This window comes from Lynx canadensis, chromosome A1 (genome assembly GCF_007474595.2).
Source record: "Lynx canadensis isolate LIC74 chromosome A1, mLynCan4.pri.v2, whole genome shotgun sequence".
NCBI classification, from domain to species: Eukaryota; Metazoa; Chordata; class Mammalia; order Carnivora; family Felidae; genus Lynx; species Lynx canadensis.
Window position 1 is genome coordinate 186,606,898 of NC_044303.2, and position 21,872 is coordinate 186,628,769.

Below are 21,872 nucleotides of genomic sequence, written 5' to 3' on the forward strand. Positions count from 1 at the left end.
AAGAAGATATTTGCAAATGATATCTCTGATAAGGGGTTAATATCCAAAATATATTAAGAACTCCTACAACTCAACACTAAAAAAGTAAAGAATCCAATTAAAATGATCAGATGATGTGAATAGACATTTTTCCAAAGATGACTCACAGAAATGGCCGAGATACTCATGAAAATATGCTCAGCATCACTAGTTATTAGGGGAATGCAAATCAAAATTACAGTAAGATATTACCTCACACCTGTGAGAATGGCTAGTATCAAAAACACAAGAAATAGCAGTCTTGGCAGGGATGTGGAGGAAAAGGAAGCATTGCACACTGTTGTTAAAGACGTAAATTGGTGTAGCCACTCTGGAAAACAGTATGGAAGTTCTTCAAAAAACTAAAAATAGAATTACTACATTATCCAGTAATTCCACTTCTGGGCATTTACCTGAAAAAAATGAAAACCCTAATTCAAAAAGATATGTGCACCCTTATGGTTATTGCGGTGGCATTTAGAATAGCCAAGACATGGAAGAAACCCAAGTATCCATTGATAGATGGATGGATAAAGGTAACATGGTATGTACACACCATGGACTATTCCTCAGCTACAAGAAAAATAAAATCTTTCCTTTTGTGACAACATGTATGACCTTAGAGGGTATTATGCTTAGTGAAATAAATCAGGCAAAGACAAATGCCATATGATTTCACTTATACGTGAAATCTAAAGACAAATGTACAAATGAGCAAACAACAACAAGAATAGAAACAGACTCATGAGAACAAACTGGTGTTTGTTAGAGGGGAGGTGGGGAGGGATATAGGCAAAATAGGTGAAGGGGATTAAGAAGTACAAACTTCCAGTTATAGAATAAATAAGTCACGAGAACCATGTGGCTCTCTTGGGCCATTATGTCTTAGTTAAAATCAAGTTTCCTCTGATTTTCTGTTATGAAATTCTCAAGAGGGGAAAGATCTGTGCTGGTTGAAATCACTTCACAGAAAAGAGTAGCCTTTCACAGAGAGGGAGGAACGATCAGGGAACTGCAGTTATAAATCCTATCCTCTTTCCTATATTATTATTATGGAATAACCCATCTCCCTTCCTAGTCTGTATACTCTGAGACAACAGAAAAGACCTCTATCTTAATGTCCTTTGTGATTTTATGGACAAGTGTAGTTCTTGGACTCAATATCTTTTGAGTTCATAAATGAACCAATCAATGAATAGTGTATACATGAAAGGACAGAGACAGTTACCCTACATTTGAAAATAGGATTTCATATTGATGACTTGGAGGAGAGAGTTTTAACTGCACATAAAAGCAGCTAACATTTATGGATCTCCTTCTTTGGCCAGGTACTGTGTCAGGCACTTGATGTATTATCCTCACAATGAGGATTATCACTGTTATCCCTTTTTTTTGCAGGTGAAAAAAAGCACCGAAAAAATAAGAAATTTGTCCAAGGTAGTAAGTGACAGAGATGAGATGAGATGCAAGCCTGTGGAATCTGATTTAAAGCACAATGCTCTGGGGCACCTGGGTGGCTCAGTAGGTTAAGCATCTGAGTTCGGCTCAGATCATGATCTCGTGGTCCATGGGTTTGAGTCCTGTGTCAGGCTTTGTGCTGACAGCTCAAAGTCTGGAGTCTGCTTTGAATTCTGTGTCTCACTCTTCTCTCTGCCCCTCCCCACTCATGCTCGCTCAGTCTCTCTCTCTCTCTCAAAAATAAATAAATAAATAAATAAATAAATAAATAAATAAATAAAATGTTATGTTCTGACCCACATTGTTATATTCTTTCGTTCTCTACAAATATGTATCTAATATGCAGCATGAAGCCCCAGACACTTGGAAGCTAGTGTATATTCCTAATCTGGGTTGATGTGGACTGTGGGTCTTCCATATTGCCATGGTAGAACTTCAGCAATGGCCAAATTTCTCCTCTACAAACTGGGATGGTGTGGAGAGGGGCAGACCCCATAGTATTCTCATGAAGATTAAGTAATGTTCATTAACTGTCAATTCCTAGTAAGATATCAGTAAATGTAAGATATTTATTTTAGAGAAGAACAGTCTGCTTCTCAAACTGAAAAAGCTTCACTTTAGTTGTCTATGCATTAATTCATGTAGAAGTTCTTGAATACTTAATTACAGTTGATATTTGGGGGAGAAGAATTTAAAAACTAAATTGGGACCTGACCTTCCCTTCACATTCAGGCCTCAAGCCACACTTGACCTATGGAGGAGTGAAAATGTCAGTATTTATAGTAGATACCATAGATAAATTCACTTCAGAAAATCTGACAGATCTGACATGTAAGTTAAACACTTATCAAGCAAGTTGAGAAAATGTTATTTAGGCTACTTGGAAGTTCATCACAGCCATTTAAAAGAAAAACCTTAAGGAAACTGTTTCATGATATTTTCAAGTTTCTGCTGGGAGCCTCAGGAAAGAGAACAATGAGTGGCAGACAAGTGTAGTTTTAACTCATTCACCAACCAACAAGATAGCTGGGGGTGCTTTTTAAGCGCAGTTTTGCTAAGCAAAGAATTAGACTTCTCTTACCTGGGATGGATGAAAAATATCCACAAGTTTTATCAATTCCTCCAGTCCTGGCATCAAGTAAGCTCTCAGCCATGTTACCTCACGTTACTTAGGTGCAAAATAGGTACTTAAGCACCTCAGGTTACTTAGGTGAAAAATACCAACTGGTATTTTTACCATTTCATCCATCGTCATTAAATCGTGATTAAGGTTTACCAGCTACCGCCTGCATACCAAACTACATTCAAGTGTTACAAGCTCCAAGATAACTGCTCCCCCCATGCCCTTGTGGTCTGAGCTCAGAAAGCAGCCAGAATCTGAGCCACACAGGTATATTTATCTCACTTACTAAACAACTTGCCTATCACTATTCTGCAGCAAGAAACTTATGATCCACAGGGGTTTAGAGTCATCTGGTTTAACTCTAGGTTATAAACACTGGAAAAGGTAATATGATCACACATTTGAATCACCTGCAAAATTGCTTTTTAATCCTGACACCCAGGCCATGATTTCAAAAATGAAATCGACATGTCCTGTGATTGGACTGAGGCAGCTGTACTTTTAATGGCACTCTTGTGATTTAAATGCACAGTTAAATTTAAGAAGTTCTACATCAGGAGAAGACAGCAAAGTGAATACAGAGAAACTGTGTCAGTTCAGCTGGCCCACCTTTCCCCACTACAGCTTTCAACAAGGCCTCACAGAGCAAATATAAGTCCCATTATCCAAGGTGCAGATAGATGTACTATCTGCTGGTCCTGTGACTTTGTTAATGTCATTTAACATTGCAGCCCTCTGCTTACCCCTAAAATATGTGATAATAATTTTTATTGTCATTTCAACTTCTATATGCACTTGTAAAGAGCAGAAAGGGCACAGGTGCTATATTAAACATGCAGGACTTGTAGTCAAAGATTAACAAATAGGAACACCTACCTGTTATTTGTTCAGGGGCCTCTCCCTCATTCCTTAGCTCACTCACCTAGATCCCTTCTCCTACCATGGTGCTTTGCCAATGAGCATTCACTTAATGGGTGGTCGAAATGAATTACCAAATGGTCTTAAGAGGGGTTTTGACCAGCGGAAGTCTGAATTTCAAGAGAAGAGATTGATTTAAAAGCTTTTTCTTAAAATATCTTTGATAGGGGTAGATTGAAATGCATTAATGCGTTTGTTCCATCCAGTCTTAAGAGCATACATTACTGGAATAATCACTGAGGTACCAGCTATGCACCAGGCACTATACTGGGAATGAAAAAAAAAAAAAAACATTTACATTCTGTTGTGAGAGACAGACATGTGAGCATGTAATGCAATGCATTCTAATCACAGTGACAAGTAATGGTCCTAAAGTAATAGTCTCAACATATTTTGGATTTGTTTCAGCTTAAAGTATCAGACAAGATCTCATAACTTTTGAATAGGACTTGTAATAAAGTACTCCATATAACAGAAAAATCAAAATAAAACTATTTTGAAACAGATGGGAAAATAAATTAGGTTTAGAAGAGGATAAACATGCAAATGATGTCTTCTTCCCATAACATCTTTTGCCCTCAGTTTTAATAACCTGGTACAGGTCATTTTGTCTGAAAATGACTATCTAGTTGACCCTTGAACTACGTGGGTCCACTCTATTCAGATTTTTTCCAATAAAAACAGCACAGTACTGTATTTTCTCTTCCTTACGATTTTCTTAGCATTTGCTTTTCTCTACCTTACTTTACTGTAAGATCATACAGTACATAGATCATGTAGCATACAATGTGTGTGTTAGTGGTAAGGCTTCCAGTCAACAATAGGCTATTAGTACTTAAGTTTTGGGAGAGTTAGAAGTTATCCATTGATTTTTGCACAGGTGGAGTCAAAGCCCTTAATCCTCACATTATTCAAGGGTCACCTGTAGTTGCTAACATTTCTAAGGCCTTACTATATTTCATATGTGTTACATAGAATATGTAACCTAATAAAACCCTACAAGTTAGGTACAGAAAATGATATATGTTCTCCATTTGAAGAAACTGTGATTTATACAAATTAAAGAGCATTTTCAAGGTTATATTATACATGTGGGTTGAAATCCAGGTTTATTGGATTTTAAAACCCAAGCTCCTGACTATTGCAATTGTATTGACTCTCTAGCCAAAGACTGAGCAAGAGATGTGGTTCTAGTTTTCACAGAGCTGATGAAAGAGGATTGTGATTTTATAATTCATCTTTCGACAGCTCTATTCTTAGTTATCTAAGGGATTTTATGTAGTATGAAAATATCATTCATGGACCTAGACTGTAATGTCCCTGTGAGTCTGTGGCTTTGTAATAATCTATGTGAACCTTCTTCCTCACATGAGGAAAGATGTATGAAAATCCAAGGTAATATCACATATATAATACATCAAGCAACCTCAAATAATCTTAAAAGAATGTGTGTGTGTGTGTGTGTGTGTGTGTGGTGGGGGGTGAATGGTGGTGTTCCAAAAATGTTACAGGTATTTTTTCAAAAATAGCATTTTAAATTTGTTCTTCTACACAGAGCCAATGGCTGTGTATATGTCTTCAAATGTCATTATAACTGTGGATGTTGGAATTAATAGACATCAGTTATGCACTGGTAAATGTGTGACAATTTACTGGGGAAAAAAAGGCAGTCCTGATTTTTAGTGTTTGCCTATTTCCATGATGTTAATACTCTCACCTTGGCTGACTTCAGTCTACCAATGTGACATCTCTCAATACAACGTTTGGAAAGAATAAACACAATGAGCTCTTATGAGTTTGTGTGAGCAGCTCCAAAATATAACTGCCCAGAGACCAAAACAAAAATCTGTTGAAATTAGAAGTTTGATTTTTTCCTAGTTAATTGAAATTTATTAAGAAAATTTACCAAAGAAAGCAAATAAAGGTAATTAAGGAGAACTAGAACTAGAAAACTTTTAAACACTTTTTTAATGCAGCATTTCTATGTAATTGCTGACTGAGGTAAAAGCAAATCAACTTAGGGGAATGAAGATTATTGATATTGGGTACTTGAAACACTAAAACACAAAGGAATGTGTCTCACCTAAAGAAGTCCTGGCTGGAACAGCGTCCTTATTGATCCAGAAAGATACCCAGGATAGGACAACGATGAGTGTGCAGGGGATGTAGGTCTGGATGGTGAAGTATCCCATTCTTCTGCTCAGGTCAAAGTAGACAGACATGACCACATAATCTCCTGGAACAGAACAAAGATAGCACCATGCAAACCCTTATCAAAACTGAAAAGCATTTAGAATAGGAATCCCAGCAATAAACCCATGCTGATGTGGTCAATTAGTCAATGACAAAGGAGGCAAAAATGTACAATGAGTCTCCAATGAATAGTTTTGGAAAAATTGGAGCTACATGCAAAAGAATGACACTGGATGAATACCTTACACTATATGCAAAAATAAATTCAAAATGGGTTAACTTGAATGTAAGACCTGAAACCACAAAAATCCTAGAAGAAAACATAAGCAGTAAGCTCTTCAACATCAGTCTTAAACATATTTTTGGACCAGTCTCAGGCAAGCACAACAAAAGCTAAAATAAACAAACAAGATTACTTCAAACTGAAAAGCTTTTCAGTGGTGAAAGAAAGCATCAGCAAAATGAAAAGACAACCTACTGAATGGAAGAAGATATTTGCAAGTGATATATTTGATAAGAGGTTAATATCCAAAATATATAAAGCACTTACATAACTTAATATAAAAAATCCAATGAAAAAAATGGGTGGTACTTGAAAAGACATTTTTTCCAAAGAAGACCTACAAATGCCAAGAGGCACAAGAAAAGATGTTCAACATCACTAATCATCAGGGAAATGCAAATCAAAACCTCAGTGATATATCACTTCATACCTGTCAGATTTGCTATTATCAAAAGGACAAAAAAAAATAGCAATTTATTGGAAAGGATGTGGAGAAAAGTCAACCACCCTTGTGTGCTGTTGCTGAGAAAATAATTTGGTGCAGCCAATATGGGAAGCAGTATGGAGGTTCCTCAAAAAATTAATAATAGAAATACCATACAATCTAACAATTCTACTTTTGGCTGTTTACCAAAAGAAAACAAAAACACCAATTTGAGGAGAAATATTCATTTCTATATTCATTGCCGCATTATTTACAATAGCTAAGATATAGAAACAACCTAAGTCTCCATCCATAGATAAACTGATGAAGTTGTAATATATGTACAATGGAATATTACTACACCATAAAAAATTAAATCTTGCCATTTGTAGTAGCATGGATGAACCTAGAGGGTATGATGCTAAGTAAAATAGAAAAAGACAAATTTCACTTATATGTGCAAACTAAAAAACAGAACAGAAACAGATTCATAGGTATAGGAAACAAACTGATTACCAGAGTGGGGAGGGGTTGGGGGTAGGTAAAATAGGTAAAGGTGATTAAGAGTTACAAACTTCTAGTTATAAAACATAAGCCGTAAGGATATAGCCAATAATATTGTAATAATTTTATATGGTAACAGATGTTAACTAGATGTATCATGGAGATCGTTTTGTAATGTATAAAAATACCGAATCACCATGAGGTATACCTAAAGCCAGTAGGTTATTTTATGTCGATTATACTTCAGTAAAAAACTGCAAAGCATTTGAAAATAAGCATATATTGAATTCTCATGTTCACACATTTGAGAGTTCTGTACAAGGGGTATGTTGAAAACTATCTTTTGCCCATTTGGGTTAAAAAAAACAGATTAAACTGACTTCTGATCCTTTCATAAGTAATGTGACCACTAGATGAAAGGAAACCTTTCGAGCACATTGATAATATTTTTTTCTTTGAGGTGGTTTTTGATGGTGCCTTGGCTGCCTACTTAAATATATACAATATAAAACTTTTTGCTTCGTGGGTAGGGAAGGAAACAGTGCCTATAATGAACCCTAAGATTTGTAACAATTTCCTCTTATTCTCAGGACCTTTCTCTATGCAAGCCACAGAACAATATGCTGGTGACTGACACCAGTAAGTACCTATTTTACCCAGTTTATAACCAAATTTCTATGCTGAGACATTTTTCTCATGTTTCATTCAATCTTATGGCTTTCCTTCATAACACTGCAATTCTTAGTTTCTCATTCATATGTGTGGCTATTTTTATAAATATCTGTCCTATTAGAATTTATTGCACAAGTTCACAGTGTCTCTTTTAGCATACTGTTGCACTATCAGTACTTAGCATCCTAATTGACTCCAAATAGGTATTCAGTAACATTTGTTGAATGAATGATCAAAACAAAGAATCATGTCTTGCATTTTGTATGATTCCAAGTGAAATTTTAGGGAATTACATTTTTTAACTAGATAATATGCTATGGAGACACATTTCAGTTACTATACATTTATATTTTCTTTATACTCTTAGAGAATATTAGTTTCAAAGACTATGTCTGCTCTTGCAATGGGAGATGAACCTGAGACCACTTCTCAAATCTTGTTTCTTTTCTTTACTAAATTATAATTTGTTATAGAATACATAAAGAACAAAATACAAATCCTGTGTTTTGGTTTAATTATTTGGCTTTGTGCCTATGTTTCTCTACTTATTTAGGAGATTTCTATTTGATTTGAAAATCAAGTACTTTAGAAGCCTCAGGCAGAGATGACTGACTTAGCAGAATGAGTTATGACTCCTCAGTCCAGGTCTTCCTTCCCACTTGCAAGTGTCATTCCACACCCTTCCAAGCTGATGAGACAGGAAACCCCCTTGGTTACTCCTCCAAGGAGTAATGACTTTCCTCTAATCCTGCAGTTTCCTAAGTGGGGTTATGAAACCTCCTAACACTGCCTTTTGGTGGATTAATGTACTGTCATTTGTCCAAGTCAGGCTTGGTTAAGTCAGTGACAGTGACCCAGACACTAACTGGGAAATTCAGCTTCCATTTGACCACAAGTTCCCTCTCAGAGATCAATGAGTAGCCATTATTTAGCAACTATTCCTGAAGACATAAAGGTAGGAATTTCTCACTGATATTAAGTAGGTCTTGATTAGTTTATGCTTCTCTCTGTTGATTTATCTGAACTTAAGCTCTGTAAAGTCATGGCATTTCATAAATTAGTTTGGTCTCTGCTTTTCTTCTAATTTAGAATATAACAGACACAGGCTATGATCGTGGAGTAAAAACATTTCATTTGAGGTTATCCCTAGGAATGTCTGTCTTTTTCTTTCCTGTTTCTTTGATCAGAATACCAAAGGCAAATTCAAGTTCTCATATGCTAGATAGGAAAAACAAGGCAAGGTTTTCTTTTTAAATAATTAATATTCAGTGGCACTTTTTCTCCCTATTTTCAGAGTCCTTGAGAGTTTTCTGCACATTTTAAACACATGTTTAAGTGAGACTTTACAAATTAAAATATTTTAAATAAATCTACACACTATTAGTAATTTCATTTTACTTCGTATCATGTAAGTGAATGAGAATCTATACTTTGGCATTAATGATCTGATTCTTTTAAAGGTGAACTTTAATTTTGTCTGAAGTTAACAAGATAATTATCTAATTCAATTCTCCACTTCCTTTCAGGTCAGAATCTAAACTTCCATAGCTTATTTATCTATCAATTTCTATTTTAAGGTAATAGCTTCTGAGCATCTTTCATTTTTGCCAGCAAATCCAAAGCTTTTCTACCACTAGATTACGAATTCAAACTTGGGAACAGGCCATTTAAAAGCAAAGCAGCTTCACAGTGACAGCCTGATGCCTGTCTTATCTCTAAGGCCACATCCCTTTTTGTATTTTTAAAAACTCTGGGCCAAGAAGCCTATAAAATCAAATCCTCTGAAAGTGCCACATCAGTGATTCCTAAGCCCAAAAGGTTTAAATGCCAACCAAGTCAAAAGTGGTTATTTCACCCACTTCAAATATATTTCATCTATTGATTTATTCTAACATGATATTTAAAGTCATAGCATTTTATAAATTAGTTTAGTCCCTCTTTGTGTCCTAATTTAGCATATAATAGACACAAGCTATAACTGAAAAGAGAGGAAAGAATTTGAATGACACCCACTAAGGTCCATTCTTTCTTTATTGTTTTATAAGCTTCTTATGTCTGGTTTTATGAAGAGACCATCAATGTCATTAATAATGAATTTCATTTTTTTAAGCTATGTTGTTAATCATATTAAACCTTTAAAATTCAGCGTTTATTAGGGTGTTTAGGATTTTATTTCATATATAAAACTATTTCCTAAAAACTTAAAGATTCCACAGTAGAAAAGTCTTCCACCCCAATGAACATCTGAAATAATGAAAACAAGTATTTTCTGGTTACCTACCATATAGTAACAAGGACCTACTGTGTACAGAGACTGGGGCTGAATGATTTGCATATATTATCTCAACATCATCAATACTTTGTCAGGACGGTGAGTAAAATAAATATTTCACTTTGTTCCTCACTCATGACTCTTATTCCACTTAAATATCATTGAATAGAGTATATATTATTCTACTAGATTGACTTGAAGGCATTATTGGTACTATGCTTTTCTTTACATTTTTTTCATAGTCTCTTCTTTATTTAAATCAACAAACATTTTTGAATCACTGCTATGCATAGAGCATTCTATTAGGGAATATAGAGATTAAGACCAATGGAATCTCACAACTTATTCTAAATTAAATAGATTAAATGGGGAAAAGATAATTTTCTTTTGACTATAATTAAGATAGAGACATGTATTGAGACAACGCATTAGATCTAATTTTATCACCCCTTATTAAATACTTGAATCTGTGGTATCCTTCTCTGAGGTTGCTTTTGACCATAGGAAAGCAGGAGAGTTGATTGGCCACATTTTCCTTTGGGGAGTTTGTTTTTAAATTAGATCTGTAAATCACCTCACAAAAATAAATTTAAAATGGACTGAAGATCCAAGCGTGATCCTACACAAGGAAAACTACCAGAGATATAAATCCTACACAAGGCAAAACTACAAGAGAATATCTTTATAATCTTACTGTAAAAAGGCATAAAACATAAAAAGCATAATGGGAAAAAATTATGTCTTTAGCATGTAAAAGAACGCATGGGGCACCTGGGTGGCTCAGTTGGTTAAGCATCTGACTTTGACTCAGGTCCTAATCTCACAGTTGGTGGGTTCAAGCTCTGCATGGGGCTCTGTGCTGACAGCCCAGAGCTTGAAGCCTGCTTCAGATTCTGTGTCTCCCTCTCCATCTGCCCCTTCCCCGCTCATGCTCTCTTTCTGTGTCAAAACTAAAACAAAACATTAAACATTTTTTTAAAAAGGTACAACTCCCATATTATAAAGAATGCTTTAGGGGTGCTTGGCTGACTCAGTTGGTAGAGCAATGTGACTCTCAATCTTGGGGATGTGAGTTAGTCCCAGGTTGGGAAGAGAGTTTACTTACCAAGATAGACAGACAGACAGATGACAACTTAAAAAAAATTTCTTTAAAGAATGCTTTAGGCAATTTTAAAAGGCAAAATACCACAGCCGAATAATCTATCTCCAAAATAAGAAATCAAAGGCAAATATCACTGATACATAAACAATTCCCATTAATCATTGAGAAAAGAAACCCAAAATTTTAACTAGGTTAAACAAAATGAATGGCAAATGAATGGATAAATGAAGAGTCTCAACTTTGGTAGTGATCAGTGAAAGGCCAAGTGAAAGTATTTCATTTTCAGCCTATTACATTGGGGGACAAAAAATTTACAGTACAGACAACATGTAAACAAAGAGCTGCACACTCTAGGTGGGGGTATACTTCACTTTTTGAAAGGTAATATGGAAATAGCTTTTTCAAAAACATATTTAACTTCAAGATATCTAGAATAAATACTTTTTCCCCAAAAAATGCTTTGTAAATATTGCCTTTCAAGTGGCATGAAGTTTTTCTCCAGGTTTGTTGTGTGCTCAAAAGAATGAGTAGCATACCTTGGGCAGAATCACAGTCCCTGAGATTATGGAGTCTAGAGTATTATGGGGGAAGTAATGACTTCAAAATTTAAATGGTAAATGGCTGCTAACTTCTATACATGCTGTTCCCATGTGTTTCTGTGTCCATCACCTGCCCACCATTCCCAATGACTGCTCAGAGTCCTATTAACTTTTCTGGAATTACATTCAACATTCTTTCAGTAACTAGATCCTGTGAAGTCAGGGGAAGGGAAACACGACTAAACTGTAATCCTTGCCATCAAAGACTCCTCAGGTTAAGAAAAACCTAGGGATATGGCATCACTACTCAATGGCAAAGGGTCTATCAAAACATATACATGATAACATGCCATGTTTTTTTTAAGTATATTTACTTTGGGAGAGTGCACCTTCCTGTGGGGGAGGGTCAGAGAGAGGAGAGAGATAATCCCAAGCAGGTTCTGTGCTGTCAGTGTGGAGCCCGACATAGGACTCCATCTCATCATCTGTGAGATCATGACCTGAGCCCAAATCAAGAGTTGGATGCTTAACCGATTGAGCCAGTCAGGTGCTCAGTACCGTAATTAAGTTTCTGGCAAGAAACATATCTGAAATTTCTGCATAAATATTCCAATCTTTGAGAGCCTTAAAGAGATCCATGTTCCTCCTCACAGTCCAGACCCCTTAGTCTGGCATGGGAGGCTGTTGATAATCTGAATTTAACCTAAACCTTTCTCACTATTTCCTTCATGTTCTTTAAGCCCTAGACAAAGTAAATTAAATATTTTCATTTCACATTTCTATGATCTTTCTGTCAGGAAGATCTGACCTCCTCTGTCTCTCTCAGATTCCTAGCTCATCTCCTTGCTCCTTTTCCTCATTCCAATTTCCCAATGTCCCAACACCACCACACTACCATACACACGTGCTCTGTACAATGACTAAACTTGTGCTAAGATGGTAGTTACCTTAAGTAAAATATAGAATTAAACAAAATTCAAAAATCTATTCCTCCAGTTCATCAAAGGCATTTCAAATGCTCAGTAACTATACATAGTTTTAAGTACTGTATTGCGATAGTACAGATTTTAGAAAAGCTACTTCATCTTGGAAAGCTCAGTTGGACAGTGCTAGTTTAGACCAATCTTTCTAAAATGCATTTCTGCTCATGCCATTCCCTTCATGTTTCTCAGTATACAATCCATACTGCTTAACATATGCTTCTCGTCCATTTTACCTTGATCCATACTGAACGATCCCAGCTGTATCTCACACCATTTATCATCTCTCCATTTAATGCCCACCCAACCTGATTTACTTTCTACTCTGCCAAGGGGTATTGCTCATTCTTATGTCTTCATTTCCCTGTTACCTCCAATTTCTGGAATACCCCCTGCTCCTTTGATCATGTCACACACATATACATTCCTCTAAACCCTTCAATAAGTATCCAATGATATCAGTACACACTAAAATCCTTTAACTTGACCTGTAAGACTTTGTATGGTCTTTCCCCTGACTCTAGCCTCTAACCTCATCTTAAATAGTATTCCCTACACTCCAACTGGTGTTCTTGTGATTCCTTAAATGGCCCTGCTACTTCTTGCCTTCGGATCTTTTCATATGCTGATTGTCTTGGCTAAAATTCTAATATCCCTATTTTATTTAATTAACTCCATTCTGCCTTCAGATGTGCATTAATTTATCCCATCATCAAAGAAATCAATAGTAGGTATGACTATTAGAGAATTGATCACAATTCAAAGTCTATGATTGGTGTGAATGTTGGATTACAATCTATAATTAGTTCACGAGTTCCACGAGGGAAATAGCCATACCTATTCATCTATTTTAGTCACAGCATCTAGCACAGTGCCTGGTACACAGAATGAGTTCAACAATTATTTGTTAAATGAATAAATGTTTTAGCTTAGAAAGTCATGCAGAAAATCTTGGGTGAGCTCTATATCCAAAACATTTAAGAACAAGGCAGAGATCACCATGAGCTTTTAAAATATTAAGCTTTCACTTTAGAAATTATTGCTTCTGGAAATATTTTTAGTGGACACCTTGCTGAACTTAATCCCTGGAGATGTGAATATAAGGTCACAGTGAGCTGTTAGCAATCTTAACCACTTGCCAAGAAGAAAAAAGGGATAGGAAATCAGTTATATCAGAGTGACCGCATTATGCTTATTAAAAAATCAATTGGCGATTTGAGTTTCTCAGCCAGATTCAATTAATGAGAAGAAAACAAAGGGGCTTGGCTGCTGAAACAGATCAATCAGTCTTCTCCATTAAGTCTAATAGTGTGTTTTCATTTCAAAACATCGCCATTTTTATTCCATCTATTATTTCTTTAAACTCATATATGGAAAAAAAATAACAATTTGAAAAATTAAAATGGAAAATTAAAGTATAATTTATACTTTTTAAATTTTTTTCTAGGCTAAATCTATCTTTTAAAGTCTCCCTCTGGCTTCTCCACTGAGCAAAGAGAGGATAGGATTATGAAGACATCTGCTTCAAGTTATATTCCCTAGAAGCAGAGGTGGAGTCAAGAATTCCTGCTGGGTTGAGTTACTTGTGGGTTTAAGCTTTCAGAAGAAGGGGAGTGAGAGAAGGAAGCAAGAACTGGCAGTGGGAAAAACTACTAAGCATCGATTTGCTTCAGCCTAAGGAGGAAAGCTTCTAGGAGATTCTGGAACAAAGTACACCACAGAGTTAGTGCCACCTGGAGGCAAGAGCAGCAGCCACGTGTACTCTGTAGGCTAAAGTGTAATGGTCTTAATCTCCTTGTTGAGATGGTTCTGTCTTGGTCAAAGGCAATTCTGGAGAGAAGGAACAGTGGTGAGCTGTCAGCAGTCACCCCTTACAACACCTGGAGGATGGATACACCAGCTCAGAGAAGATGGGAAGGAGGGTACATCAAAAACATCTGCTCTAAGGACTGTGATGTCAGACTGGCTTGGTTCAAAAGTCCTAGTCCTGTCACTAACTGGTTGTGCGATTTGGGGAAAGTGCCTTAACTCTCTGAGTCTCAAGTTCCTTACGTGTAAAGTAGGGATACTAAGAAAACTCACCTCATAGGGTTATTTTGAACCTGAAACGAGAGGATGTATGTAAAGTGTCTGGTATAATTCATGGCACATAATAAAGAGCCCATTAATGTAATTTATTAGTACAAACTAGCATAATCTATGTAATATTATTAACACCATTCTGGCACATACAAGCATGGAGGAAATAGTATTCCAAAAGAGAACTGGTTAGAAAGGGTCTGAGAATTTATCTATATCAACATATTCTTTTTTTTTTTTTTATTTTTTTTATTTTTGGGACAGAGAAAGACAGAGCATGAACGGGGGAGGGGCAGAGAGAGAGGGAGACACAGAATCGGAAACAGGCTCCAGGCTCTGAGCCATCAGCCCAGAGCCTGATGCGGGGCTCGAACTCCCGGACCGCAAGATCGTGACCTGGCTGAAGTCGGACGCTTAACCGACTGCGCCACCCAGGCGCCCCTATATCAACATATTCTATCCTCTTAAAGATAGAGGGGCAGTTGAGATCCATCAAAGAAGTTTGGTGTTTTATCTAAGAACACAGAGCTATCTTGTGGCAGACCCCAGACTTCTGCCTCCCAAAGCAACACTATTTTTGTAGTAAACAGCTCGTTCATTTAAAAAAAAAAAAAAAGCTTCATTTTTGAGAGAGAGACAGAGTGTGAGCAGGGGTGGGGCAGAGAGCGAGGGAGACATGGAATCTGAAGGAGGCTCCAGGCTCTGAGCTGTCAGCACAGAGCCTGACACGGAGCTCAAACTCACAAGCTGTGAGATCATGACCTGAGCCGAAGTCAGATACTTAACTGACTGAGTCACCCAGGTGCCCCACAGCCTGTTTATTTTGAGCCAATGGCTAGGATCATGGAAAAAAAGCAAAAAGCAAACACACAAATAGGAAGTCAAGCAATTATTGAATATAGTTAATACAGAAAGCTGGTTTGGATAACTGGGGGCTCAAACCACAAAGAGAAAAATTATTTTCGTTTGTTCTTGAACCTTTTATGATAGGCAAATTACTTTTAGGAGAATGGAAACTTAACCATACTAGAGATTTCCTCCTGGAGAATAGCTTCACATAGAAGGAAGCTTAATATTTGTAAAGATTCCAGACATGAGTGGTTTTCTCTAGATTCGTGCAGTGAACCTAAGTGTTTGCTAATAACTCAGTTCTCTGTATTTCTGTCCTAGAAAATTCTCTTTACTAGTGTAAATCACTTCTCTTTCTCACCCTCTGAAGAAGCCACCGCAATTTCTTAGCTCAGTGTGACCTTTTGTAATACAATTCATTGTTTTGGGTCCATTGTCAAATTCCAACAATGTAGCAAATAAATTCACCTTGGGATTTATATAAATAAAACCACTCTGGCTCAGAAGTCTAAAGCTGAATATACAAATGAATGTGTTTGCCACTTTGATCCATCCAAAAAGAATGCAATTTCTCAACATAATTGAATCTAACTCCTACAATCATCTGACTAGATACTAAAACATGTTTTATGTAAATTCAGAGTAGGTTGTAGTAGCAGGAAATATACTGAATCCAGTTCCAGAATTCAAGTTACTACTAATGACATTAACAAGGTTCAGAGACAAGGGCAAATTGTTTACATTCTCCCAGTAAAATAGAGATAATCATACCTATTGCTAAGGCTGCTGTGAAAACCACATTTGCTAATTGTAGCAAAAGTGCTTTGTAAAATTCAGAGACGATGATACAGTTGTTTTGCAAAATAACTTCTATGGCATTGGTAAGTAAGCTTCCTCCTGAGGTGATATCTATATATTTTTTATCCTTTGTTAAAAGGCTACCTGCAACCATCAGGAATAATAGTAAAGCGTTCAGTCTTGTTCTTGTTTGCATGAACATCAGTGTGTCCATGAAAATCATTAATACCATCATTTGAACATAGTTCACAGATTTGTGTCATAAAAATCATCTGTTCAATGATTCACTGTTCAATATGTAACTGAAGTATGGACTAGTTATATATCAATAGCTTGGTAGTCAAAGGTGACAAAATATCCTTTTATGTATGTACTGTGACACCACCAGATCTCCTAATTTCTCTCTTTGAGAAGTCCCATTGTAGGGGAGATTTTAAAATGTGAATTCATATTCCACTCAGCTCTCATGGCTCTAAGTTGCTGACTGGAAATATTGTCAATGGCTCAGGAGAGAGATACCCGTAAGAAGCACACACCATAGCATAGTTAAATCTGTCAACTTGAACAAGAAAATTAAACTGGCTTAATAGAGGTATCACTGGATATTTGAGAAATCCTAAGAAAAGTAGCAGTTGTTTACTTCCAGCCAACCACAGGTAAGTGCTCGATGAGGAAGGACTTCATGCTCCTTGTAATTAGAGGTTATAACTGATTTGTCACAGTTGTGATCCCAGGGCCACAGCAAATGGGTCAATATGTTATATTTTTCCATCGTGACATGTACATGATGAGACTGCACTTTACAAAGGAAAAGTACAGAAATTCTACTTGTGGCCTGCAGAAAGAAACAAGATTTCCCAATATGAAAGGCATGGTCCACAGGTCTGTTCATGAAGAATGGAGTCTTTAGCCACGGGCAGCCAGTTTCCTCTAGTTTCCCTCACCTATTAAACAGGAATTTCCACACTTTTGGAAAATACTGGAAAGTAAAGATTCCACTCTTTCTTCTGCTTCATTCCTTCTGTTGTCTGATAGGCAAAATTGAGACACATGCCCACTTAGGTGTTTCCTTACTGGATAGATCTAATAATTTCTTGCATCTGTTCTCCATTTGGTAAGGTCTCCTGAGTCAAGCCAAGGACTAATTTTTAGAGGCTAATCTAGAAGTTTGTCCTACTCAGTCCCTACTTTAGGTACTGAATTGTTCTCAGCCCGCTATTCTAAGCGAGTAATTGGTCTTATACACCAACTTCTCCTCTGAGTTGGGTGATGCCAAAAGTTAGATATGCATGATAATTTAGTAAGAATCCCGACTGTGATTACAAATGTATCTTCCAAATCAATGCTACCCCCAATAAAGATGGTATTAGAATTCTATCTGTTGGATTTATAGATGTATGCCACAAATGGTTTCAAAATCAGGAGGCAAAGAGCAAAAGGTTGTTAATGACTTTAATTCAAACCCAGAAAACTGTTCTGGAGAAATAACCATGTAAGTAGAAATATCGTAATTTCTTGTTTTTATTCATTTGATGGGCCCGGCATAATTTTGTGTTTGAAGCCAGACCTGATTAATCTAACCCAGGCACTGACATTTTCTTAAAGAAAAGACTCCACAGCAGTTGAGAAACCTAATGTTATCAGAACACCAAGCTTTCTAAAACAGCTTTGAAAGCAGCTGGAAAAAGAACATCCAAATTCAGGCAACTGCAGGCAATGGTTGCAAAAGGTCAAATCACAAAATGTTCCCCAAGATGTCAAATCACTCCTGGGGATACTGTGCAAAACTGTAAGCTTAAAAACTTGACCTCACTTGCTCTTTGTTCAATACCCAAGCAGTCAATTTTAAAGCTTCCCACCCCCATCCTCCACTGGAATTCTCTCACCCTGGAAGTTTTACATTTTGTGATATTCAAGATAATTTTTAGGATGTCTGGTAAAAAATCATTACTAATATATTTTTTAAAACTCTGTAAATCATATAAAACTACATAGAGTTCTAAAACACTCAACTTCTCTGAGAAAGGACACTTTATTTTGGTAGGGAAAGCACTAGACTCAAAGTCAGCACACCTATGCTCTAATTCCTGCCTGTTTATGATCTTGTTGTGTGATCTTGGGTAAATCCATTTTCCTTTCTGTTTTTTTGTCTTTTTTGTAAGATAAAACTAAATCAGTTAGATAATGAATCTTGTGGAGACCCTACATAAAATGTTACTTATTCTTTTAATATTAAATTTATTATTAGGGATGTTTAAAGCTACATATTAAAACATATTCAAATTTCACCAACAGGAGTTCTAAAATCTATGAAAAATGAAGAAATATTTGACAAAAAGTAAAATAAAAACTGGCTATTTCTTAGTTTGGCATTAATTTGCTTGACAACCTTAAGCAGGTTTCTTAACTTGTCTGGTCTCAGCTTCAGCACATGGAAAAATAGGGATAATAGTCATCCGTACCTACTAGAATTCTAGTGAAGGTTAAGGGGAATGATTGCTGTAGAGTGTTTGGAACAGGGACTGAGGCATCCTAGGTCTTAATAAATGTTACTGACCTTTATTACCGTTATTTTTTTTTTTCCTTTTCCTAATGTTTTCACTGAACTGAGAGGGTCTTATGACCTTGAAAAACTAGTTTAGATCAGAGCTGTTGGTTTTGATTTGTATCTACAATAAACATTCAATTTTCTCCACCATCAGGAAGTCAAATCTTAGTCCCATTCCTTCCTTCTCTGATTTTAAATGTAAGAATTCTATAGCTGTACATCTGACAGAACCTCTTTTCTTGCACTGTAATGGCCTTGGAGTCAAAGACAAGAGAGCAGAACAATCTATCTTCTTCCTTCCACTGAAAAGACTCCATTGCAGACCTAACAACTTAAGAAGCCACAGTGTAGCCAGGATATAAGAATGCCCCTAGTAGGGGTCAGGAGGCCTTATACTCAATACCTGACACTATCTACTCAAGACTCCACCCCAGGGCTGATGAGATGACATGTGTCCTCTACTCAACTATGAGACAGAGTCATCGCCTTTTATCCACCAAAAAGCCCTTGTTGTGACTTGATTAATAGAAGAAAGTAATATAAAGAGTTGAGAAAAGCATGCAACCACATCCATTTTCTGATTATACTGAGATTCACATCTCAAGGCTTTTTGCTTTGTATGTCAGAGAATGAATTCTAGCATCGACCTGTTTGCCACATGGAATGTTGTGTCTCTTTCACTTTATGAAGGATAGTCTAGATTAGGGGGTTGATGCTCAGCATTCTTTGTCCACAGGGAAGATAAAGAATTGTGGTTTTGAACAAAATGGGCTTCTGGGAGCAAATGTTCTAGGAGAAAAATTATGTGAACCAATGTATGTAGGTATCTGCCTCATATTTGGCTTCTGCTATTGCAGGATTGATATAAGAGATTATTAAAGGCCCTCCAAGTCTTTTCTTTTCTTTTTTTTTTTTTTTTGAGTTGGCACTTGTTTTATTTTCACAGATGGTATTCCATGTCTAATTAGCATCAAGAACAATGGTGTAATGCTCTGCTCACCAAAAACTGAAAGTGTCTTTGGCCTCATTATATAGAGGGTTTTCAGTACCTTCATTGCTGAATTAGAATTTGGATTTGATCCTAGGGTGTCAAAGCTGAAAGAGAATTTAGAGATCAGGCCAGTTCCTTCATTTTCCAGATGAGAAAGTAAACCTCTGAGGACTACCAGAGCTTGCCAAAGGTCACACCATAGAACTTTCACCAGAAGCTAGGTCTCTCAATTTACCTCCGAGAGCTTTCTTATTTTCATTAATACTGTCATTTGAATAACTAAATTGTGAGTTGTAAAATTGAAGTATGTTTTTATGCATTAAACATTTAATTAGATGTTCTCTCTCCTTTCCCATGCTTGAGTTCCTAAATAAACTTCAGAGTTAACCAATTCTTTCTGTGGAGTAACCATTTTTATGGTTTGCAAATAAGAAGGAAAAAATATTAATTGTAGAGAGCTGTTATTTGCCAAGAACTATTGTTCTCTCAGCATTGAGGCAAGAACTTCTTGTCAGCTGATCCCAAGAGATCTCTCAAGGAGGATTTGATGTTGACATTCACAAAATTGTAGCCTACTTGGAATCTGGTATTTAAATAATGGCAAATTGAAGTCCCTTGCTTCACTTCTATAACCTTCTTGGAAGGAAGAAAAAAATACTACTCTTTGTTTTCAATCAGTTTCTAAAGGATGTGTGATTTGTAGAATTTATTAACACTAATCTATAGCTCCTTTGGCCCAACCAATTCTTTGACAACATATTGGATTTAATGGCACGAAGAGGTAATTGGAACAATTCACAAAACCTAGTTTTCAAGCTATAGGATATTAAAGAATTGAAAATAGCTGCTTTAAATTAAATATTACTATATTTAATCTTTATATTGGTAGGGAAGATACTCCTGGCCATGTTTTAAGGCTTCCGTTCTGCAAAAAGAGAAGCTCTCTCTCTCTCTCTCTTTTCTTGTTTGCCATGTATGTTTTGGTGAACAATCTGCAATCTGCCACAATGTCAAATTCACCAAGCTTACATGCAGCTCATCTTGTTTTTAAGCTATAAGATTTTAATTTCATTAGTAATTAAGGGTACACTACAATGTGTATCTCAAATAAACTGAATTATGGAAGACAGACTCTTATAGTAGTCATACAATGAAGAGAGAGGGAATAGGAACCAGCCTGCTGGAATAAGACATCAGTATTACACATCAACATCAATGGCAAATATTTCTCCGATTCTTCTTAAGAGATAAATACCAGGCAAGTTAGAAGCGGAAAAGTTTTGTTAAACAAACCAAAACAACAACACCTATAGGCACAGAAAAAACTTAGACCCTCAAAAAACAGATAAAAATTGGCCAAGTAAAACAAATAAGAAAAACTGGTTAAACTTCTCAGGCATACTAAATTTTATCAAATATATTATACCAAGGCATTTTAGCAAAATAAAGTATTAAACTATACTTAGTAGACATATACATCTATTTTCATAACTATTTCATTACAGATTGACTGACTTTAATGTACTGTAATAAAGAATTATCTGAGATCAGTGCTGACCAAACATAAAGTAAGGAAGGCAGACATCCCCAGCCATTCTTTGCATGAACATGAATTCTACCATTTAATGCAGACTCAAGGCCAAAAATTATTGGGGTAGGTTTTACTTCCAGTATAGATTCTTTTCATGTAAGATCATAAAAATACAACACAAGGCGATGTGCCCAATTTAGAAATTACGTGAGGCAGCCACTATTAACACAGTTCCCAATAAGGGACAAGAAAAGCTAAATCTGATATACCAGGGCTCATCATGGGAGCAGAATAATCAAGTACAAGAAACTAGAACAGTCTGAAAATAGGAAACATCATGCCCTAACAGTCATTCAATCAAGGTTGATTTGATTGTTTTGATGACTAAAATAATCCACGTGAGAAATCCAAAATGAGCGTGAAGAATTCAGTGTCCTGTACACACATACACACACAGTGCTCAAAGCTTAGTTAGAGCCATCTCTACAAAAGCTGAAGAAAACATTGCTTGAAACGAAACATAGGGGCAGATGTGTTTTCAAAAAACAATGGTTACTTTTAAAGGAACTGTTGACATTTAACTTTCAAAT

The 21,872-nt window shown here is 36.2% G+C and overlaps 1 protein-coding gene across 2 annotated transcripts in view; it reads right to left on the bottom strand.

The window, feature by feature from the left end:
* The window catches only part of GABRG2 (gamma-aminobutyric acid type A receptor subunit gamma2), a 114,096-nt gene that overhangs the window by 12,276 nt on the left and 79,948 nt on the right, over positions 1-21,872 (bottom strand). For both annotated transcript variants that reach the window (XM_030328007.1, XM_030327997.1), the window contains exon 7: positions 5,601-5,753. In XM_030328007.1, coding sequence (XP_030183867.1) covers positions 5,601-5,753 — 153 coding nt within the window. The remainder of the gene's footprint in view (positions 1-5,600; positions 5,754-21,872) is intronic.